General features: G+C 36.7%; 2 protein-coding genes and 1 non-coding gene across 4 annotated transcripts in view; 2 read left to right on the plus strand and 1 right to left on the minus strand.

Moving 5' to 3' along the window:
- The window catches only part of HAUS6 (HAUS augmin like complex subunit 6), a 29,973-nt gene extending 12,895 nt beyond the window's left edge, over positions 1 to 17,078 (plus strand). The window contains exons 8-17 of one of the 2 annotated variants that reach the window (XM_045563523.1): positions 910 to 1,080; positions 3,122 to 3,315; positions 3,804 to 3,930; positions 4,407 to 4,509; positions 6,592 to 6,673; positions 9,715 to 9,781; positions 10,132 to 10,317; positions 12,342 to 12,477; positions 13,583 to 14,605; positions 16,218 to 17,078. In XM_045563523.1, the coding sequence (XP_045419479.1) occupies positions 910 to 1,080; positions 3,122 to 3,315; positions 3,804 to 3,930; positions 4,407 to 4,509; positions 6,592 to 6,673; positions 9,715 to 9,781; positions 10,132 to 10,317; positions 12,342 to 12,477; positions 13,583 to 14,605; positions 16,218 to 16,279 (2,151 nt within the window). In that variant the 3' untranslated portion in view covers positions 16,280 to 17,078. The remainder of the gene's footprint in view (positions 1 to 909; positions 1,081 to 3,121; positions 3,316 to 3,803; positions 3,931 to 4,406; positions 4,510 to 6,591; positions 6,674 to 9,714; positions 9,782 to 10,131; positions 10,318 to 12,341; positions 12,478 to 13,582; positions 14,606 to 16,217) is intronic. The other variant, XM_045563524.1, reaches the window with a different exon arrangement.
- On the plus strand, positions 9,504 to 9,634 carry LOC123646782. Its single transcript, XR_006738032.1, has one exon. It is a non-coding gene; the product is annotated as a small Cajal body-specific RNA 8 (non-coding RNA).
- A 4,152-nt stretch (positions 17,079 to 21,230) lies between the features above and the next one.
- On the minus strand, positions 21,231 to 22,969 carry RRAGA (Ras related GTP binding A). Its single transcript, XM_045563525.1, has one exon. It carries the CDS (start codon positions 22,598 to 22,600, stop codon positions 21,659 to 21,661), a length of 942 nt encoding a protein of 313 aa, XP_045419481.1. The 5' UTR covers positions 22,601 to 22,969; the 3' UTR covers positions 21,231 to 21,658.
- Positions 22,970 to 24,539: the final 1,570 nt, after the last annotated feature.

Here is a 24,539-nt window from a genome sequence, read left to right on the forward strand (position 1 = left end):
TAGTGTTCTATTTTATGAATATAGCACCCATATACTTTTTTAACTCTAGATGGACCTTTGCGTTGTTTTCACTTTTTGACTATTACAAATAGGAATTCTATGGATATTTTTGTACGTGAATTTTCGTGAACATAGGTTAGTGTATGCCTAAGATTTTTGCTTTTAAAAAAGCACATTTTTTTCATATTTTAACTTCTGAAACCTGAGTGAGTTAAAATTGAGGTGTAGTAGTATTTTTTCTATTAAAAATCTTTTTTTTTTTTTTTTTGAGACAGACTCTCGCTCTGTCAACTGGGCTAGAGTGCAGTGGCATGATCACAGCTCACTGCAGCCTCAAACTCCTGGACTCAGGCCATCTCCTGCCTCAGCTTCCTGAGGAGCTGGGACTATAGATGCATGCCACCACACTTGGCTAATTTTTCTATTTTATGTAGAGATGGGGTCTTGTTATTGCTCAAGCTGGTTTCGAATTCCTCACCTCAGTGATCCTCCCACCTCTGCCTCCTAAGGTGCTGGGATTAGAAACATGAGCCATCAGGCCCAGCCTTAAAAATCTTTTTTATTATTTCTCCCTGAAAATATCTTCATTAGATTGATGGTATGACAGAATATAGGAAATGCTAATTGTATCTTAGTGGTATAAAATTTCTTAGGTTTGTTTGAAAATCATAGGGAGCTAGATTCTCCTGATAAATTCTTTAGTTTTTAAAGCCCCTTTGGAAGTAGTATCAGTGAGTGCTTTTTTTAAATTTAATAAATTATTCAAATACAGTTATTTTCTCACCAGAAATCATTCCAGGAATATTCCATTTATTACTTGGAGTGAACATATATTTATATTTACATTTCTTTACTATATGCACAGATTGTGTCTGGACTTGAGTATTTTGTCTTTTTCTGTTTTGAAAGGTTCGGTCTTTGTGGGCTTCAGTGACGGAAAAACTCATGTTCTTGGAAAAAGAGAGAGAAGTTGTTAGTTCAGTTCTTAGTCTTGTTGACCAATATGCTTTAGATGGAACTAATGTTGTTATTAATATTCCAAAGCTCTTACTTGATGAAATTGAGAAACAAATGTATCAGGTAAGAATTTGACATTAAGGAAGCTTTTGAGAAAACTTTCATGTAATTGTTTTATATAGTGTTTTTCTTGCAATATTTTTCTGCTACTTTCAGAATTTATTTTTGTGAGCATAGCTAGTAAAGCCTTCTTAAAGAGGGGTACTGTTAAAGGTATATGTATTTATATGTATCAACTTTTATTAATTGTCCATACCTTGTATAGTGCTACATCATATAGTGTAGAGAGTATGAGGTTTCCTAGTAGGAAGATGATTCTTTACTAGTTCTTTATAAATTCTCAAAGAGAACAACAATGATCTCCTGATTGCCAAATGTTCTTTTAGAAAGGCTCTATCATCTGTTTTCTGTTTTATCTTGATGCTGTAAGCATTTCTTTTAGTCTTTTCTTCTTTTGTGACCTCAATGTCTCTGCTTTTGTGGTCTTGCAGACTGCTATTCTCAGTTTTTTTCCACTGGTTCCTTTTTCTCTATCTAACTTTTAAATGAAAGTATTTTCCATGGTTGTTTTAATGCCCTCTTTTTCTTTTCCTCATTACAAACTTATCTGTATTTTCTTACTAATTCTATGGCTTCAACGGCTGGTTTCTCCCCTTCAACCCAAACTCCATGTAATATTTTCTTTTCTTTTCTTTTTTTTTTTTTTGAGACAGAGTCTCACTCTGTTGCCCAGGCTAGAGTGCCGTGGCATCAGCCTAGCTCACAGCAACCTGAAACTCCTGGGCTCAAGCAATCCTTCTGCTTCAGCCTCCTGAGTAGCTGGGACTACAGGCATGCACCACCATGCCCGGCTAATTTTTTCTATGTGTTTTTAGTTGTCCAGCTAATTTCTTTCTATTTTTTTATTAGAGACGGGGTCTCGCTCTTGCTCAGGATGGTCTCAAACTCCTGAGCTCAAACGATCCTCCCACCTCAGCCTCCCAAAGTGTTAGATTTACAGGCATGAACCACCGCACCCGGCCCCATGTAATATTTCCAATTGTTCATGGAATAATTCCATCTGGATAGTTTATTATTTTGTTTTTAGTAAGCACAATTCATAAAACATCTACTATATGGTAGATACTGATTATAATGTAGGAGATACAAAGATAAAATATTTTTGTGACTGAAGAACTTTCACTTTATTTATTTAGAGACAGAGTCTTGCCTTATTGCCCAGGCTGGAATGCAGTGGCATGATCATGGGTTGCTGTACCCTTGATCTTCTGGGCTCAAGTGATCTTCTTGCCTCAGCTGCCTGAGTAGCTAGGACTACAAGTATGCACCACCATACCTGGCTAATTTTTTAATTTTTTGTAGAGATGAGGTCTTGTGTTGCTCAGTTTGGTCTCGAACTCCTGACCTCAAGTGATCCTCCCACCTTGGCCTCCCAAAGTGCTGGTATCACAGGCATGAGCCACTGTGCCCAGCCAGCTTTCACTTTAATGTGTAACATGGTAGGCATATGAAATTCAGAGTACATGAAAATCAAGATGTGTAAACTCAGATTCCTATAGGGTCTAGGCAGGTAATAAATATAAATGAAGCCTGGTAATTATATGTAACAATAGGGAGAAAGTAGGAAGTGATGAGGTCTTTGGGAGAAAATTACTATAGTAATTTTTATGTAAATCTGTGATTCAAAAGATTTTAAAACACTGCAACTGTGTAGGCCAAATAAACATGTCCAAATGTGGATGCACCCTTTAGGGGTCACCAATTTGTAACTTTTATTAATAAATGAATTTATGATCTTTCCCCCAAATCTGCTCTTTCTGCTCAATCTTTATTTTTCTTTCCATCTATCTGCATTTCTTTTATTCTAGTTTTCAACCTTTTGCATAATGTAAAAAGGGATCATGGCATGTTAAATCTTCCACAGTAGTTTTCATTGGACCAAAATGATTTATATAGTTTTATGTTTGGGGATTTTTGATTTTTTTTTTTTCACTTTTCTTTAAGCTAAACTTTTTATATAATAGTAAGAAACATAAATATATGTAACAATTTTTTATCTTAAGAACCTATAGTTCACCACTTTTTTCCCCCTCTGAATCCTTAGTTGCACATAGGAAATGTTTATGAGGCTGGAAAATTGAACCCCTTAACAGTTATACAGTTATTAAATGAAGCCTTGAAAGTATTGAAATATGAACATTGTCAGGCTGACCAACCAAGATTGAAAATAGACCTTCACCACCTTGAGAAAGAGACCAGATTACAGAGGGAAAGATTATCAAATCTGAAGCAAATGAGGTACACTAGAAAGATCTTCTGTTATTTTACTGTGGGAGGAGTAGGGTGGTTTTCTCAGTAAAACTCTTGTATAATTAACAACTCTTCAGCTTTGTCAAACAAGTGTGAGAATTTTACTAGTACTCAAAGCCTTGTGTAATCAACTCCTGGAGACACACATGAAGTAGAAAGGAAAATTAATGGAGTAAATGATTTGCCCCAAGTGATAATTCTTTATGAAATAATTTGATCTTTTCTCTAGTTTTTCTTTTACTGGGTCCAATACTAATAGATGTATGATTGGTTTCTGGTTTTACAAGGAGAAAAAGTATTTTAGGTTGTATATCTTCACTTAGGAGGATTTATTTAATTTATATGTGTTATATTTGTTGAACTTTCAGTTATATTTCCTTCCCCTTCCCTACGGCTATTGTTGTTTTCTTAAATTTTACTCAATACTTTTTTGTGTTTTCATGTTTTAAATAAAGTTTTTTTTAATACTATCATAGGTATAAAATAAAAGAAGATCTCACAACTATAAGACATTCTATTGTTGAAAAGGAAGGAGAATGGCATAAGAAGTGGAAAGAATTTCTTGGTCTGTCTCCTTTCAGTCTAATTAAAAATTCAGCTCCAGTAAGTAATGTTGACTTGACTTTTGGAGAGTAATTTAATATATGGCAATCTCTTGATTTATCATGTTACAAATGACCTAGAAATGCTACATGTATATATTTGCCATCTTTGCTCCTGAGCCTAAAGTTCATATGTTTTGGTTTATGTAAGTTTTCTGAATATATAATGGAACATTCAGTAAGCTCCTGTTGTCATTTATAGTTAATATTTTTAGATTCAGAGAATTGTATTAAAAAGAAAACGAGACATTCCTCTTGATGTGAGGTACTGTGACATTTGAGACATAGTTGGAAGACAAAGTAGTCCTCTTGTTCCTTATGTACTCTTTGGTTTAAAAATGGTTATAGGATATATGCTCGGTAACTCTGTCTTTGTTAGGGAATAATAAAATCATCCATTCATAGATTACCTTAGAATTGTTATTGTGGTAATTAGCAAATGTGTTTACTTTAAAATTGTGAATTCTCTGTTTTAAGGCTGTGGATCTTTTACCACCTATGTCTCCGCTCTCCTTTGATCCTGCCTCAGAAGAAGTATATGCAAGGAGTGTTCTTTTTCAGTATCCTGCTTCACTTCCAGGTTGGTTATTTATCTTTTTCTCTTAAATCTCCTTCCTGTCATTATTTCCCATTATTATAATAGATCTTTATATTCTTTTTTTTCCTCCAGTTATTTTTTTATTGTAGTGAAATGCACATAACATGAAATTCACCATTTCAGTCATTGCAAAGTGTACAACTCAGAGGCATTTAGTAAATTCACGCTGTTGTGCAGTCATCACCACTATCTAGTTCCAGAACATTTTCATCATCTCAGAAGGAAACCCCTTCCCATGTACGAGTTTTTGAGTGGAAGCTCACAATTTTTTAACATGAAAGAGTAGTACAATAATTAACCTGAATACCTACTACCTGTTTCAATAATTAACATTTGCCATATTTCGTTTATATGTATATATATATATGTATTTTGGCTAAACCAAGTAAATTCTAGACATTGTGACACTTTAAGTGTTTCAGCATACATTCCTATAAAAATAAGGACATTTTCCTATATAACTGTCATGCCCTTATCAGACCAAAAAAGTTAACAATAATTTTGTAATATCTCATATTCAAATTTTCAACTGTCATACTATTATCACACCTAAAAAATTCATATTTCCACAATATTGAATATATATTTCATATTCAGTTTGCCCAGTTGCACAGTACTTGTATATAAGAGAGTTTAATTGGGTTCAGTAAATAGAAGATAGATAATTGGAGGAATAAATGAATAAAAAAAATGAACAGACTATATAGCCAAACTGGAGCTAGGTAATAGGTATAGGTCATAGTTCAGGCAAGCCAAAGATCACGACAGCAGTTAGCACAGGACTTAATCACTGGGTTAGGGGAATTGGTTTGAGAGTCAGGCGTAGTTGGGGAGGACACTGGTTGGGAAAAATTATAGGCCAGAAAGTAAGGCCTAGGGTATGTGCAACCAGAAGAGTAGACATAGAAAAGGCTGCATGATTTGCTGAAGGAGAAGGAGCTTCAGATAGAACATTCTGGTTCCATGGTAGCTTTGTACAGTCATTGATTATGGCAATAGAATTATTTTGATAGCTTTGGGCATTGTATTGGCACTGTGTTCTCACTTCATCTGGGAAAGGGCTTTTGCCAGGCTAGGCTTAGCTTAAGCCCTTTGAAATCATGGAATTCTCCTCATGTCCATTTGGAGATTTCTACACCTGCCTTCAGATGGAGGGCAGATGTGTGTGTTTAGGAAGTCCAGTTGGAAGTCCACGTTTTAGAAGTATGTGATAGTTCTTTGAGCTGCAGGCAGAGTACTCTAAAGCAAATACTGCATTTTGTGTATACTTCTGTCATAATACTGTAGCAGTATAATCACTGTCTTTTCCTAGACTGACTCCTTGGAGGGAACGTCTCCATTTTTTCTTTTTCCCATTGTTAGTACAGTAGTGGCACATGGTTATTCAGTGATAAGTTGATGAATAAATAAGTAGGTTGACTGATACTGTAAATGCTGCACTAAAGTACTGTAACTTTTTGACCTTGCTGGCATATGTGGTAATTGTATGATCTGTGTACTGAAATATGAAGCTTATAACACTGGAGAATTATGGACTGTCAGTTTTTGGGGATTCTTTTAGCATGAGCTATTATTAGTCTTTTTGTAAAGGCCTATTACTAGATATTCTCTATTACTTTCCTGCCCATCACTTTATACTTAGCAATTGAATAATTATCTTTTTCTATTAGTGTTCATATTATTCTGATTCTTCTGTCTAGAAGTTGTTCTAGTTTTTTTTTTTTTTGAGACAGAGTCTCACTTTGTTGCCCGGGCTAGAGTGAGTGCCGTAGCGTCAGCCTAGCTCACAGCAACCTCAAACTCCTGGGCTCAAGCGATCCTCCTGCCTCAGCCTCCCGAGTAGCTGGGACTACAGGCATGCGCCACAATGCCCGGCTAATTTTTTCTATATATATTTTTAGTTGTCCAGCTAATTTCTTTCTATTTTGAGTAGAGATGGGGTCTCGCTCTTGCTCAGGCTGGTCTTGAACTCCTGACCGCGAGCGATCCACCTGCCTCGGCCTCCCAGAGTGGTATTTATTTTTATTTTTATATTTCAGAATATTAATTTTTCTATTTCTTTAGATAGACCTAAGCAACATAACGAAGAAAATGGTTGCAGAAGAGACAATGATACTTTGGGAGCTGTGCATAATCTAGTCAACAGGTAAAACAAATTTTATTTTCATGTTGATTTTTTTTCCTATATTAATTTTAGTCCTATCTTAAGCAGCTATTTCCAAACTTCTGTACTAGGGGGTAGTGCATAATTTCTCCTCTTAACTAGACAGTATTTTTCTACTGTAGACCCACATTTTCAGAAAAAGATTCAACATTTATGGTGCATTTTTTTCCTTCTGTTCTTTTTCTAAATATTGGATTTCATGAGGATTATCAGATTTTTGAAGAAAAAAACCCCATATGGAAATTATCTATTGCAAGATTGGGAATTTTTGCTTTTGTGTGTGTGACCTTTTTTGGAAACCATTCTAACTATTGACTAAGTCCAAGAGTTCAAGGTCCTTGGAGATCATATAGTCTGGTAGTTTTCAGACTATATTCTGCAGTGCCTTCTGGTGTTGAGGATGCATCTAACTTAGCCTGTGGCCTGTCTTTCCCTTTTAAACTTCAGCCTGAGGAGCTTGCTTTTTTTTTTGAGACAGAGTCTGTCTGTGTTGTGGGGGCTAGAGTGCAGTGGTATCATCATAGTTCACTGCAACTTCCAACTCCTGGGCTCAAGCGATCTTCCTGCCTCGGTCTTCTGAGTAGCTGGGACTACAGGTGCACACCACCACGCCTGGCTAATTTTTTCTATCTTTGGTAGAGACAGAATCTTGCTTTTCCTCAGCCTGGTCTTGAATTCCTGGCCTCAAGTGATCCTCCCACCTTGGCCAGAGTGCTGGGATTACAGGTGTGAGCGACTGCACCCACTTGCTTTTTTACCTGTATTATATGTTGGGGTTTTTGGTAAACCATTTGATAAAGAGTTCCATGCTTTAAAAAAACTAGAAGACTTCTGATTTATTCTAACTCCCGAATTTAACATAAAGCTGAGCCTACTTTGTTTAACTTCCTTCAGAAGGACTCCTGTTTTCTTTATTGCCTGTTTTCTTTGTTCCCGTTTTGGATTGATGCCAGATTATATAAACAAAAAATCTCTAAACTAAATGTATGTAATCCGCATAGGGAATATATTAGTTCTCTGTTGAAATTAAGCATTGTTTAAGTAGCAGTCAACACAGACTACTGAATATATTCCTTTATTATTACTATTATTTTGTGATTGCCCTTTGACCTAAATGGGTGTCCTTCACTCCAACTTCCCCAACTATTATAGGTGAAGGACAGGTATGAAAACGAAATACTTAGGAAAATTATAAAAGAAAATTCTAAATTTTAAAAGATTGAAAGCACTCTTTATATGTTCTCAGTAGTTGTAACACTATAACCAGAGTCACAACTTTTATGTGAAATTGAGCTTTTGGCAGTTGCTTCTGCAGTAGTTTTCCAGTTCCCAGGAGGTCAGGAGTGTATGTGGAAGAATTATATTTTTATTTTTATATTTGGATTTGATGTTGATTTTCTGAGTACCTAAAGAAAAATACTGAAATCTGTGAAGACCTAGTATTTTTCTAGGCCTTGTATACAATCATATGTAAATTTAGTTCTAATGAAAGCATTGTTACAATCTTAAATTCTAAAATACAGAAATTTTAAAACATTAACATGGTATAAACTGTGGCAGTGCTAGGATTTCATGCCTCAATCTTGGCATGGCAAGTAGATAGACAGTAAGTACTGAGCTAGGGCTGCTTTAAAGTTGTCTTGGATTGTGATGTTAACAGGCCTTATATGGCATGTTGCCAATTTCATTAATGAGAGAGAGGAGGGTGTAGAATGTTTCCATTGTTCTCTGTTGTAAAGTTTCACAAGAATGATTCAAATAAAAACACTTATTGTCACCTATAGAACCCCATCTTCAATTGACATTTACTCATTGATTCCATCAGTCCATCAACAGTTAACACAGATGGATTAGACTACCAAGCACTATTATCTCCTGGAAATACCCTTGGGGAAAGACATAGCCTCTGTCCTCACCATCTTGTGGTGATACCTTAGTGTCATTGGTTCATAGATTGCTGGCTCTGTGTTAGCAGGCTTTCTGATAATTTTAATGTAAAGTTTTTGTAAAAATTTAAGACAAAAATCCCAGTAGATGATTAATTCTTTGCCTTTGATACCTGGATTATATCCCGCCAATGCTAAATTGAAGCTTGAGCAATTGCAGTGATTTTTGAATTATGTTCGGAAGATAGGTGAAGATTGCAAGAGTGCATGTTTGAAAAAGTTTGGAAAATTATATTTGAAATTATATATTTGCAAACCTATTAATTTTTATTAATTTTGTACTTCTGGCTATGAAGATAAAGCAAAGCACTAACATGCTTGCTGTTGGAAGTGGTCTCTGATAATTTTGGCTTTCATATTACCTAGGGTAGCAAAGCTTTTGGCCTTTGAATTTTAAAGAATTTTTAAAGATCAAAATAAAATAGTTTCTTTAAAGTTATTATTTCTTTGAAAGTTTTAAAAATTTATTAACTTATTTTATAATTAGCATGAAAAGATGCATAAGGTTTTACTACTTATCCAAAGGGGCAAGGAAATCTAAAAGATTAAGAAATATACAGAGTGCAGCAGACTAAAACTGTAAATAACCTTATGACTTTACTGTAAGTGTAACATATTTGCTACAGAGCAAGATTTAGCATACAAGAAATGGATTTTGAACATGAAATATCAAAAGAATCTTTAAGTCTTTAAGTCTGTGCAATAACAAAATTCTGTGATTTGGATCCCATGGACATTGCAATCATGCAATTCTAGTTAATTGAATTTGTTTTTAGCCTGTACTCAAGCTCATCAAGTCATTTAACCCTTAAAAAAATAGTATTGACTTAAAAGAATATAAATCGGGTAAGTGAAATGTTCATAATTGGGAGGTTGATACACAAATTGGGCTGAAGTACTGCTCTACTTGTCACCATACCTCCCTAGAATAAACTGCCTTTTGATGACCGGGACGAATTGAGTGAAATCGTAACGGACAGATACGGGGCAGACAGTTTTTTTAGAATATTCAGATACACCAAGTAATGGAATTCTTTCCTACTTATAACTTGGATTTGTTGTCTTTTATACTTTTAGCCCTGACTCTTCCCTGTTGCAGCCAAATTCATCATCAGATAGAAACAGTGTTACACTACTTAAAAAGGTACATTTTAAAACAATTTTCAATCAATGCTGCTTTTTGGTGAGGAAAAAAACAACTTCCAATTAATTCTGAGTATACTAAGTTATGATGAAATATTATTCATTTTTATTGATATCACAGTTTAATTAAATTTAACTGCTATTTTCACATTTTCCAGTTTTTGCACGTTTTTTTACCATATCTGTTTATGCATTCTCTCTTTCTAAGTGGGAATATTGGAATTAATTAATTCTGCTTGTAAATATATACTTTCACAATAATATTAACAACCTTTTATAGGTTCATGATAATCAATGAACCTCTAATACAGACAGCTTCAAGATCAGCCATAACATGTCTCTCTTCTTTAGGACATGAAAATAAGAACTCCCAAAGAGAAAAATGAAACAATTTCTAAGAAAATACCAGAATTTGAAGTGGAAGATTCTCCAGTGTCAGATATTGCAAAGAATACAGAAAGTAGTACATTTGGAGGATCTCTGCCAGCCAAAAAAAATGATGCATTCCAAAAAGAGCAAGATCATCTGGTAGAAGAGGTTAGAAAAGATTGTAATAAGTATACTTAAATATTTATTATTTTCTCAATGATGTTGGGATCATAAGTGAAATACAATTAATTACTGATTAACTGGGATAATTTGGGGGAAAGGAGGTCACAGATAAGAAAAATCATCCTTAAAGCAAAATTGGTTCCCCTAAAAAGTAGGAACAGATTTAGTATAAACTCATTTAGTTAAGAGTACATCCATGGTTTATAACCTCCTTTCCATTCTGTAAATATCTGGAAGTATAAAAATAATACGTGTGAGATATTTTGGGGATCAACCATTACATAAATTTTTAGATAAATTTATCCCATGATTATGCTCTATTAAAATACTTTGTTAGTGTCGTCTGTTGCTTACCTGAGCTTCCTCTTTATTTGAATGTTAGAACAAAGAATATGCAAAATTGTATCACTGAGCACAGGTTTTATTCTTTTTGCTTCCTAAATATTTAAAAAGGGATTAAATGCGTTGTTCATAAATTGATTGTCCTAACCAGCTCTGTCCCTTACTGCTATGCTGTTTTTCACTGATAAGTGACCACATAATACTACCACTGCTCAGTATTGCAGAACTCAGTTACACAAATTAAATACTTAATCTAGTCACTAATATTATTTTTATTACATGTTTCCCACAATATCCCTTTGCATTGCTTGAATTTGTTTAAGCAGCCAGAAAGTAAATCAGTTACTTTTTATTCCTGAGATACTGAAAGAAAAATTTTGTATAGTAGATAGTAATTTGAGTATTGGAGTTCCCTCCTTTGTTCTGTTCCCAAGCAAACTGAATGAACATATTGTCCAAATAAGAGAACTGAATGACAGTCATTTTTCTTGTTTGTAACATGAGGACCAGTTTCATGGTCTCCAAATACTTTTTTTACCCCTTCCCTGCCCTCCAGTCTGTAAATACTTTTAAATCTTTATAGTTATATCATTTCTCTTCATTGACTCTACACTAAAGAAAAGATGATCACTCTGTCTTTTTTCTTTCCGAATTGTGGAAGCAAAGGCACATTTTCTGGGTAAAAGGATTTGGATTAGCAGTGGGATGGGATGGGATAGAAGAGGAGAGGCCTAAAATCTCACAGAGCTCTCTAAGTGAAGTGAAATTAATTTTCTTTAATAGTGTTTACCACAAGGGATATTTAGTGTTTGAATTTCAAGAAGCCTTCTGTTTTCCTGGGTCAATTTGATTATGGTTTCAGGAAGTTTATTTTTTAGTGATCTCAGAGGGGCAGAAATTTTAATTTGTGTGTTTTTTTTCCAGTTTTATTGCTAATTAGTTAATAGAGAGTGCTATTTTCATATTATATCCTTTTTTTTCGTTGTTTTAGAATGTATTTCTATGTTTTGTTCACTAATTTAGATCTGATAATAAGGGTTCTGGCAAAGAAGTATATTGTCAGAATGTATTGTATTTGTTAACAGAGGTGTTACTGTGCAAATTGGTTATGATTAAGAAAAATCTGCTTGCTTGAAAACTGGTCATTTTAAGGTATCGTTTAGTCTTCTTCCAGAGCATTGAGGATATTAACCTTGAAATAAGTCAGACAGGGCAGGTAACCTATGCTTTCTCTGAAAATGGTTAAAATGTAATTTTAATACCTACTAATAAATGTAACATAATTAATAAAAAAAGCCAATAGAAAAATCCTGGTCATTTTAGGAGATACACAATTGTCATTCTCAAAGATGTGGCAGATAGCAGCTTAGGTAACTACACAGTCAGAACTGCCTCTAAATCTTCCCAAGTATAGAGATGCTTGTCTCTTCTCTCCTTTATAATGGGTTATCCATTTACAATAAGGAGGAAATACTTTTATGTTGCCATTTCACTTTACCGGATTGTACTTGTACAGAATTATCTGGGAAGTTCATTGCTGCTTATTTTTGTGCTGTTTCCTACGGGAGGGGCTGCTGACAGTTAAGTGCTTTTTGTTCATATCAGGGCTTTTGCATTTTACCAATGGGCTTGATGATTTTTGCTTTACTTTTGCTTTTCTGTTTTAGGTTGCCAAGGCAGTTTTATCTGATTCACCACAGCTCTCTGAAGGAAAAGAAGTAAAATTAGAGGAACTAATTGACTCGTTAGTTTCTAACCCCTTCTTAACAAGGAACCAAATTCCCCGTACTCCAGAAAACTTGAGTAAGTTAATAATATTTTCTATACCTTTTTTTTTCTTTCTTAGATATTACCACTGTTAGAACCATGATCTGACAGATCTTTTCAGCTTAGTTGGCAATGGCTCTTTATTTGTTCTAATACAAGGGACTTTTAAGTATTAAATGTGGGTACTCTCACTTATACAGCAGTCTTTAAGCAGTATTTTGTGCCTTTAATATACTTAGTACACAGAGGTATATTCAACCCTGATAATATACAGTTTTGTCTTTGCTCTTTTACTTGGCTTTTTTCTGTAGGGATTGTATTTGATCACTTTTAAAAAAATCCCCTGCCTCTGGACTGACCTGTGATCTACATTTATAGAGTATAGAGGCTATGTTCTCACAGTCAACAACCGGAAATATCAGCCAAAAATTTTGTGCACAGATCGTTACCCCTCCCAAATTAGTCAAACTGCCCAATACTTTTTTCTATAACCTATAATATGTGTAGACAAAGTTCTGATGTTAATGTCCTTATATAGGCAGATCATCTTTGTTGAGTGATTAAATATAATTTCTGTTTTACTGCTGATTTAATTTAGGTCATACTGAGACAGAGTCTAGATCAGTGGTCGGCAAACTGTAGCTTGTGAGACAAATCTGGCCTTGTCCTGTGTGTTTTTGTAAATAAAATTGTATTGAACACAAGCTTGCTCATTTGTTGACATTGTTTATGGCTATTTTCATGCTGTAATGGCAGAGTTGAGTGTTTGTGATAGAATGGATGGTCTGCAAAGCCTAAAACATTACTGTCTGGCCCTTCACAGGACATTTTGCTTGTCCTTGGCCTAGATGGACGAGAAAATCTTTTTGATACATGTAATTTATACAAGCTGTGTAAAAGTAGATGGACATTGCAGGAACAGCTTTTGTTATATGTGTTTACTTGTGTTTGATCAGTTGGAGATGGAGTTCTTTGATGTTGTTGAGGTTTGTTATATTGTGGAGCCTTGTCATCCAACCAGTATGTATATGGAACATAGATTGAGTCAGGAGCTTTATCTTTAGCACTAGAAATGAAATGATTAATTACATGCTCTATGTTTGGGAATATTAATAAATTGTGTTTTCGCCCCTTTAATTAGTAACTGAAATCAGGAGCTCATGGAGAAAAGCTATTGAAATGGAAGATAACAGAAGTGAGGAACCAATTCAAATGGATACTGAACATGGAGAAGTATTGCATAATCAAAGAGAACTTAGCATGGCCAGTTTTTTCTTAGAAACCACTGTGTCAGATATTGGCCAATCTCATTTGCCTGAAGAGAAAATTGTTCCAGATTGCAAGTGTGTACCTCAGAAATACACGGTGACCGGTCACATAGGTGAACCACCAACACAAAGTCCGTCAGATTTGTTAAATAAGGAAATAATTTGCAAGCAAGATTTAGAACGTACAGCTTTACCAACCAGGCTTTCAGAAAATAGCCAAATAGCAACATTCTCGCCTGCCACAGGCAGTAGGTTAGATGTGATGGGCAGCAGTGAAGAACAACATATTAAAATATTGGACCACTCACAAGCTTCTAGAAACAAACCTTACATAAATCAAACTACATTATGGGACTCTTTTCAGATACCAAGTGGTATTAGTTCTAAGAGTTTTAAGGATATTGATTTTGGCATATTACACGAAACTCTTCCAGAAGAAGTTGGTCCCCTAAGTCTTAATAGCTCCAGTAGTTTAGAGGCCAGTTTTAAACTGGAACCAAATAGTCCTATGCACAGTGGCATTTTTCCAGAAGATGTTGTGGGAGAAAGACAGACTACCCCAGAATCAAACTTCGGTTTTCAGGCTATTTGCAGTAGATACAAGCCTGTGAAGAAATCTCTTTCCAAGAAAAGGGAAGACTCTTACCTCTCTAATACTGAAACACTTGAAAGATGCAAACCAGAGTTGAGCCCAACTCTCCAAAATGTGCAAACAGATATGTTTAACTTTTTTGACCCTCATGATTTGCACACTGAGTATACAAAACCATCTTCACGCCTGTCTCTTGGTCAAAGAAAACAGTCTCTTTCACCACTAATTAAGTTTTCTCCAGTGGAGCAAAGATTGAAGACCACAATGCCATGTAGTCTTGGAGAACTTCTACCTAATTTAAAAGGTAAGATTTAACTAGACTTGTACATACATATTCACCTGTTGAAGTTTTCTCTCAACTTTTCATAAAAATAGTACACAACAAATGCTGTATGATCTTTGTCATTAATTTGACAAAATATGCTCCTTTTTCCTTCATCTAGGATGAGAGGAATGATCCCTCACTTTATGGTTTCTTTCAGAATCTCTGTTAACATGTATATAGTTTACGATTGGTTTGGGTTAAGGGTGGGGGAAAAAAAAACCCCAAACCTGAACCTTGCTGCTTTTGTAATACAAACTGCTGAAAGTAAATCTCATCAAAATCCTCTTCTCTAGTGGAAGGTGGTTTTAAAAAACTTGAGAAATAACAGGCTTTTTTTTTTTTTTTTTTTAAACATTTGTTTTTGTTGAGACAGTGTCACTTGCCACCCTGGGTAGAGTGCAGTGGTGCTATTGTCACTGCAATCTCCCACTCCTGAGCTCTAAGTGATCCTTCTAGAAGCTTCAGCCTCCTGGGTAGCTGGGACTACAGGTGCGGCCACAATGCCCTGCTGGGTTTTTTTTTTCCTTGCCTTTTCGTAGAGAGGGGGTCTCACTTTTGCTCAGGCTAGTCTCAAACTCCTGAGCTCAAGCAATCCTCCTGCCTCAGCCTCCCAGAATGCTAGACAGGTGTGAGCCACCGTGCCCGGCCAGAAATACAGTTTTAAATATCACCGTTGTAATGATGTATTTGCAATTTTCTTTGAAATAAATTTGGTGGGAGGCAGAGTGTAGAAACAAAACATGGTTGGTCAGTGTATTGGTTTCCTAGAGCTACCATAACAAAGTACCACAAACTGGGCCACTTAAAACAATAGAAGTTTACTGTCTCTGGAGAGAGCAAGTTCTAGAGGCTAGAAGTCTAAACTCAGCATGTTGGCAGGGCTGTTTCCTGTGAAGCCACTTTGAAGAGTATCCTTCTTTGCCTCTTCTAGCCTCTGGTAGCACCAGACATTCCTTGGCTTGTGACAGCATAACTCTAATCTTTGCCTCCATCTTCACATGGTATTCTTCCCTTGTGTGTCTGTGTATCTTCTTATAAGGACACAGTCATATTAGTTAGTTACAGGCCCACCCTACTGCAATATGACCTCATCTCTGCTAATTGTATCTGTAATGACCATATTTTCAAATAAGGTCACATTCTGAGGTACTGGGAATAGAATGTCAACATACCTTTTTAGGGCACACAATTCAACCCATAACAGTTAATAATTATTGAAGCTGGGTAGTAGATACATTGGGTTAATCATAATTATCTTCACTTTTGTATTTTTCATCATAAAGACTTAAAAAAATTGCTCTTATAGCATGTTAGGACAGATAAGGACCTAGTGATACAGATTCATTATATATGACTTTGATTTGCCTGTGATAAACACTGGTATATCCTAGGAGGAATATATTGGTCTCTGGAGAAAGAGGGTATTTTAGTGAGAATAATAGTAATTTTATCATAGTTGAGTATTTGCATAACTATGAACCTTTTTTCCCCCTTAAGGCTGAAATGTGCTGCTACTTGGAATCTGTCCTATTTATTTTTATTGGTAATATTTGGTTATCCTCTCTTTTTTAAAAAAATATCAATTTTGTAGAAGGAGACATCTTGAATAAGAGCCTTCATGCAACAGAATCTCCATCCGACTTGACAAGATGAAGCAGTGCCCAGTTAATTTAACTATGATGCACTTAAATTGAAGCAGTGTCACTGGATACAAACTGATTTATAATTTAAATACATGTTGGAAGTGTAATACTCTTTTTCAAGGTTTAAAAAATTCTAAATACCTTTTAACCTCCTGTAATGTTTTTAGGTAAGAAAGTATGTTTGGGTTTTTTCTCTTTGTAAGGGTACGGGGTTGAATGTGAAGTATTTGGAAAGCAACTGTCAAGTTATGGGAAGCCATTTCAATTTCCTGAATTTTGTAAGCATTAAGTAAATGACAAAAGTAATAGTTTGACTAATTTATTATGTTATAATTTCAGTTAACTAACATAAGGATGAGTAGTTGTACTTTCACTAAGTAGTTGACACAATAGCCATCAAATATACTGATGTTCCATTTTAGAGAAACACACAACTTTTATTGTTTTATTATGGAACATTATGGTACTAACCAGAAAAAGTGAGAAAAGTAGTGCCTTGGGATGTGTAGTCAAGATGACAAATTTTAAGGCTGGGAAAACTAAACAGGCTTAATTGTTCAAGTAGACTGATCCTGAGAAATGATGTTTGATGGAATAAAGTGCATGTGATGGTAAGTGAAGACTGGGGCAGAATGGTTTTTGAAAAAGGAAAAAGATGGAAAAAGATGACTAAACACTTTGAAAGAATACTGTCAAACTATAAATCCATTCACTGGGTTGTATAACATATTTAGTCTAATTTAGACTTTGAGAATTTAATCCTAGTTTTATATTTTAACAAAAATATAAACTAAAAATTCATTAGTCTGTTTTATTGTTGTTGGTTTTTTTGGGGGGTGGATAGGGGTACTCCTTTTGGGAAAGCAACTAGTTTTGATTTGCTCAAACCCCATCGCAGTGCCCCGTGCCTATAGAATAGCACTAAAATAATTTGAGAGAATTGAACTTAGGGTTAAATAACTTGTCATGCTTGTACAGTCTTCTGCCTCACTCCTTCAGGTACCCTGGCCCAGAAAAAGACTTGTCTCTAGTATCCAACTGAACACATGCCATCACCCTTTGCGAACCAGGAGGAATGGCACACACACTGGAAGGGTTATAACACCTACAGTGCCCTCTGTAGAGCGCCAGCTGGCAACCATTAAAACCTTGTCTATGAGCTCCCAAGGAACTGGCAAAGAGAGGAGAAAATAGGGAGGGGAGAGTTGTGGAAGTAGATGGGTTTAATAGTTCATCTCTCTTCACTTATCTTGGGCCTTTCTCTCTTTAAATTGTTTGTCCTATCCCAGTTTGAAGACCAGTCTTTTTGTGGGAAAAAAACCCAAACAAACGGAAGAAAGCACATATAACTATCTTCTTTGCAATGGAAGAGGAAGGAAGGCGAGCCTTTCCTAAGGTGCTAAGTTTATTAGTTAATACGACAAATTAGGGACTCTGCAGGTGTATTGGGAAAACATTCTTTAGTCTGCTTTACGAAAACTCAGTATCTGTAAATCTAAAATTTGCATTTTAGGGAGGAGGTAAGGCTATCATATCAGCATCTGCAAGGTGTCAGGGCCATTGCTAGTTAAGTAATGCGTATTATTTCATTTAATTGTTATGACTCTGTAAGATAGCAGTTATACCTATTTTATAGTGAATGACCTAAGGTGGACTTAAGGACCATTGTGCTAGGATCATCTGGGATGCATCTTTAAAAATGTAAGTCTAAAAAGGGGATTAGGTATCTGCATTTTAAATATGCTTCCCTGGTAATTCTTAGGTTTAATAAAAAGTTTTGATAACTAGTGCTAGGGTATAGAGGTTCACATTTAACCCTGTGGTACCTTAAAGAAGCAGGTACACTGTTGCATATATACTGTGGTCGTTAACTATCTGGTAGGGAAACTCAAGTTCATCAATAAAGCGTGGGAAGCCCTTAATTAGTGAGAATCAGAAGATCAAAGTGTCTTTGGACATTGTGGATTGACAGAAATCATAATGTTATGTGAGTTATGCCTGTGATAGGCTGAAAGTTCCTGATATTCCTATGCCAGTACCATAAACAGTATCTCAGATCTTCTCACTTGCTTCTCCTAAACCACTGTGATTACAACTTTTTGCCTTCAGCCTCTTCCCTATCTAGTGTCTCCTGTGCAGTTGCCTTTTGATCTTAAGAAACTTTTGATTGGGTCAATTCCTTGCTTAAAATTCCATTAATGGTTCATTGATAATCCTAGAAGAGTTCAAATTTAAAGGTATGTAAAGTCCCCTACGCAGATTTCCTCTATTCCCCTTTCCACTGTGATCTCCCATTTACTGAAATGCTTCAGTGAGCGTGGGTACTTAGAAATCTTGATTTACAGTTCTCTTGAAGCTGGGCTGGAATACCTTCTTTCCCTTGTAGCTTATCACAATTATAGCTCTTTTAAGGCTCAGAAAAAGTCTTACTTCTACCTTGAAGTCTTAATCTATCCTTTCCATTCCCATGTGCCTATCCCTTCTCTGAAAACTTCCGTAGTTTCTCTTAACTGTTTTTATTCATTTAATATTTTACTAATTGTTTTTATTATATCTTTTTTCAAGGATATATGTGATCTCCCCAGTTATACCCATTATATACATACATACATAATTTACCTAAGCATAGATGTGTATAGGGTGTATGTATCCACAAACATACATATATCCCAAGGACTTATGTGTCACTTTTAGCAAGTATTTAAGTATTAGAATTGTTTTGTTTGCCTCCTACATGATAAAGTAATGGTAAAGAAGGCTAATTTATTGTTTTAAATGTATTTTTTCTCATTACATTCAGATCATATGGAATGCATTTTGTTTTATTCACTATTTGTAAGATATAAACGTATGTAAACTGACTTCTACATACATCAACTTGAAACTTGAGATAATGCTAAAATGTTCTGATCATTTTAAATGTTTAAAGAGGACAAACATATAATATTGCTAAACATGAAAAATGTTACCAAGTGGAATAAAGAATAGTTGAAGTTAAAAATATTTGGGGGGAATTTAACTGAAGACCAAAATACCGTACAAGTGTTTTGAAACCTTTTCTTTACCGTGTGTTTCTTAACCATGAAACTACGAAGTCAGTTTTATCTAAAGGAGAAACAGGAATTTTTTTTTTTTTTTTAAGAGAGTCTCACTGTTGCCCAGGCTGGAGTGCAGTGGCCTTATAGCTCATTGTAATCTTGAATTCTGAAAAACAGGAGTTCTTGAGGCCTGTATAAAAACTTATACAGACTATTCTTTTCCTTCTCTGAGTATACTAAAATTAAAATGTTTAAGGACATTTTCCTCAGTGTAAAGAAGGTATTTGCTTAAGTAAAATTCTCTTTTGTGTTACATAATTGCTCTAGAAATCACCTTTTTCCTTATGCACTGTGAATGGCAAGTGTGCATCCTAAGTTTAAAATATTTGTGAGTCTTCTATGGGACTATTTGTAAATATGTTTTACATAACATTGTCTTGAATAAATATTTAATATACCGTCTGGCTCTGAAATTTCTTATATAACATCAAAAAGAACTATGCCTCTGTAGACCATAATATCATATACAAAGATATACTAATAACTTGATCAACAGAAGAAATTTGAGAGGTTCAGTGATTCAGGTAAGAATATTTTGTTACTGCCATTTTAATTACTAGGTTTACTACATGTAATATTTTAAAATGATTGGCAGGGTTTTCTCATTTGGAGTCTTTGTATTAAGTTATTGCCGATGGCTCTAATGAGATGATTTTTATAGCTTACATGTGAATAGTATCTTGCTTTTTATGGGTAGGGACCCTGTCCACATCTGCTGCTAGAAAGTTTAATAAATTTTAAGTAACTTTACAATGCCTTAGTAATTCTAAAGCCCTATCACTTATATTTACTGTCTATAGAAAGATACTGTCTCATCTGTAAAATGAGAGGCTCTGAGTTATCAGAGGTCTCTTGGCTCTAAAATACTTAGGTTTCATTTAAAACAATCTATGAGGTAGCTATTGCTAGAACTGGAATGGGACATTTTAGGTCTGTTTTCTGATTTCACTATACCACATTGCCAATCCAAATTAGGAACCCCAGAATCCTTCCCCAAAAGTAGGTAATCTAAGAATCTGATTCAATATTATGTAATTTCTAGATAAATAAAAACGGGAAAGTGATCTTGCCCAAAGTGAGTTAAACACTATTCCTTGACAGAAGTCACTTAAGTTGCCGGGCTTTAGCTTCCTCAGTATGTAAATCTGGAATTAATATGAAGGGATAATCTACATCTAAAAAGCTTGGATTTTTATGATTAATTTTTCTATCAATAGAGGAAATAGTGGGGGTGTAATGGTTAGAAGGGGAGAGTCTGTAGTCAGACTGTCTAGGTGTAGCTGCACGGCCTTAGTATTAGGTCACACCAGTTTTCTCATCCATTAAGAGAGAAAAATAACCTACCTCATAGGTTGTAAGGATTAAATACGATAAATGCACATCAAGTACTTAAGAATACCTGGCATTTAGTAAGGGCTCAGATATTTAGCCAGGCTTCACATAGCGGTAATTTGGGGAAAGAGGCTCAGTTAGGTGGTAATGATAGCCAACACTTACATAGTACTGAGTATGTGCCTGGCACCATTCCTGAATGCTCTGTTGTTTTAATTTAATCCTTTTAACAATCCTGTGGACTAGTGGTATTCTTACCCACATTTTACAAATGGGAAAACAAGCACAGTGAAATTAAGTATTTTGCCCATGTTCACAGAGCCAGTAAGTGAAGGGACCAGAATACTAACTCAGGTGGTCTAGCTGCAGAGTCCATACTCTTAACCACTCTGCTACAGCTATCAAACATCACTGAAGTCATGAGGGCCACACGCACAAAATCCAACCTGCCAGTTAAGCAATTCTTGTGGGCAGTCAGAATCTTTGGATTTACGTATGAAGCACCTTCAAATTATTTCAAATAAGACCATGTTTTAAATTACTAACATGTTTATTCATGATTGAAGCCAAGAAGAATTTATAAATGCATTTTAATACCTTGCTCATAAAATAGTAACATTCCATCTTTGCAATCTGATAAGGAATACAGAAAGATATTGGTAAAGGCTTTGATGTGCATATCTATTATAACCAGGTAATCAGAACACACACAAACCACCTACTTTAGTGTTACACCATACCGACTTTTCAGAAAGGCCATCTGGAAGCTCTACTGGATAGCTGAGTAAATAGCGTCCAATGTTTAAAGACTGGGGAGTAGGAAAGAGAGAGATGGAAGTAAAGCAGCACACATTTCAAAGCCCACTTTTAAGCACACGACATTATGAATATTAAAAATAAAGGATGCAAAAACAAAAAAAAGGCAATTCAGCATTTTCAGAAAGGGCATTTGGCAATATTCAACGCATAAGGAGACTATGCTTGGGGCCATCCACTCTCTCCAGCTTCTCAAAGTGTTTCCTGGCATTGCGAATGTTGATCAGAGTAGCTGCAGAAGGGATCGATGGATCTGACATAACAACCATCACATACGTGTTTGATGTGAAGATGTCGATGAAAGCAGCGAAGTTAGAATTCCTAACTTCCATGCTCTGGAAAGAAGCGGCCAACTTACTGCAGCTCAGCTTGAATTGCTTGATGATGTTGCTGATCTTCTCAAATCGGTGGACATCACGCTGCTCTTTGCACTGGTAATGGGAAATCACCAAGAACGTAGCTCTTTCGAACAGCAGAACTTCATCGGCCTCGATAATTTGGGCAAAATTCCTTAGGTTCATCTCCAGCTGCTGAACGTTGGGAATCAGCTGATAGACAATACTGGACCAGGCTTTGTAGAGCGTTTCATCCCAGATGGATGTTCGAAAACAAGCACACTCCAGCGGGCGAGATAAACGCCTCAGGTCTTCCTCTCGCTCTTTAAAAATCAGGTCACGCTGATCCTCCTGAACCAGATCCATTTTGTGCACCAGGCAGAAGATTTTGGCATCAGGAGAATTCTGGAGGATGGCCTCCAGACACGACTGGTAATAATGCATGTCCTTTTCTAATTCGCGGCTCTCGACGTCAAACACGTAAATCAACACCTCGACATTGCGGAAGATATTGTCTCGCTGGCTGGTGAAGTAATTTTCCATGAAGGTGTCCTGGCCGCCACAGTCCCACAAGTTCAGCACCAGGTTCCCCAGGAATCGGACGTGGGAGTGCTCCACATCAATAGTGGCACCCAGGCGCCGGGTGTCGCGAGCAATATAATTTGCAAAGATAATCGACCTCATGCTGGTCTTCCCCGACCCGCTCTTCCCCATCAACAGCACCTTTTTCTTCATGGCTGTATTTGGCATCACCCGCCGGGGCCGCCGCAGACTGGGCCTGAGGGCGCGGCCTAACTGCAGCGCCGAGGGAGGGTCGGGGGCGGCGGGGGCTTCGCAAGCCGGGCTTCGGGCAGCAGCGCCGCGCAGCTGTGCAGGCAGGGAAGCCGAGAGCGCGAGCTCCGGGCTGGAAAGGCCGCGGCGTAGCTACCCCTTCCTCAGAGCCAGGCGCCGGACGCAGCCGCCTGCAACAGCTCGGGAGAAGCGCTCGCCTTCCGGAGGGCTAAGCCGCTGCGTCCCCGCCGCCACCCACTTCCGGCGGCGATCTCGCGAGAACTCCCTTCCTTGCCCGTGTCTGCCTTACGAGCTTTGAGGATCCCTGCTATTTTAATGTAACCCCACAGGGGCCCCGCGAGAGATAAAATGGAAAGGCAACCCAAGAACGCTGATGTTTTGTTCTATTTAAGCCGAGTATACGGGTGCAAGGGGTGCAATTATGGTCGGCCGAGAGAATGCTGCCCTCTCGTGGCCAAAAAGACAAACCCAACCCGAACCCGCTTTAAGGGCGCGATGTGCTTGGGTGGTTTTCTGCAGGGGGCGGCAGACAGCTGAAGCGGAGAGAAGGCCTAGCTTCTCAGCTCACTCGGACCTCCGCAGATTCCCTGGCCTAATGAGTACAAGGGCAGGGCATGTGTAAATTGTGCAGACAGTGAGGCTTTGAGAAGTTAAGTGATTGGCCGGTGCTACATAGCTAGATGGTGGCAAATCCCTCCAAAAGGCCTCCCTAACTTCCAGTTAGTGCTGACTGCATGTAGAGGCAAGCTCCTTTCTCACACCTGCTTTTCCCGTAATCGCAGATTTGAGAATTTATAATTAGAATTCTAAAGCTTGAGGAAACTATAATATGGAACCCCATATCTTAGCTCCATCCTCACAATAACCCTATGAATTAATCCTATTTTCAAGTGAGGAAATCAAAGGTTAGGTTAAATAACTTGACCAAGTTACACAATTATTAAATGATGAAATATAACTTGGATTCATACAGTCTGACTGCAGTCCACTTGCCTGACAGTAGGCCACACTGCCTCCCTAAACGCATATGATTCTGCTCTGGGTTTTCAAGTAGATGAATCAATCAGTGTCATTCAGTATCATTCATTCAAAATGAATCAGAATCATCAGGATACTGAGGCCTCCTGAGTTTGGATATTTCATATCTACTGTATAGCCCTTTTCAGAGGGTATACTATATTGTACAAATCCAAGTATTCCATTCTTCCATTCATTCAAAAAATATTTGAATGCCTGCTATGTGTAGGGCACTGAGTTAACATGTAAGCAGGAAAAGAAGTTCAAAAATGGTCCTTGCTCTAGTTTATGGAAATATACAGTTAAATGCCACGATACAAAATAGTATGTGCAAAGTCTTTCAATATATTCGATTTCATTGCCTTGGTGACATCTCTTCTGGAGCTTTTAGATCTACTTCACAGTTGCCCTGATCTCCTTTCACCATGGTGCTGGGATTTCCCTTCCCCATTCTTTGAACTTGGGTACTCTTTTTGCTTGATCCCATGTCTTCCTCATTTTTGGCTTATTAACTGATTTGGTGGAACACATGTTCCAATAGCTTCCTGATAAAAAGTATGAGGGCAGTAAAAATTTCAAGACATTGCATTGATACCAGGGCAGGCCTTGCCGGCAGAGAGGGTTCTTGACCTCTGTGTAGGAAATAATTCAGTCATAGGGTCACACGCGAAACAGAGACATTTATTAAAGACAAAGTATAGAGACTTTAGTACACTCTCAAAAATGGTAGAAAGTGGACTGATCCAAGAAGGAATGGTGCCCCCAGGGTTAGGGTCTGTTCTTTTATGTCTAATCTTAATGCTATGCTAAACTGGGGGCCGGATATTTATGGTTTTCCGAGAAAGGGGTGGAGAATTTCTGGAATCGAGGGTTCCTCCTC

The sequence above is a fragment of the Lemur catta genome, chromosome 10 (assembly GCF_020740605.2).
Source record: "Lemur catta isolate mLemCat1 chromosome 10, mLemCat1.pri, whole genome shotgun sequence".
In the NCBI taxonomy this organism is placed as follows: domain Eukaryota; kingdom Metazoa; phylum Chordata; class Mammalia; order Primates; family Lemuridae; genus Lemur; species Lemur catta.

What these genes read in the sequence shown, in the direction of transcription:
- RRAGA (XM_045563525.1), bottom strand. Translation starts at nt 22,600, where the DNA reads ATGCCAAATACAGCCATGAAGAAAAAGGTGCTGTTGATGGGGAAGAGC.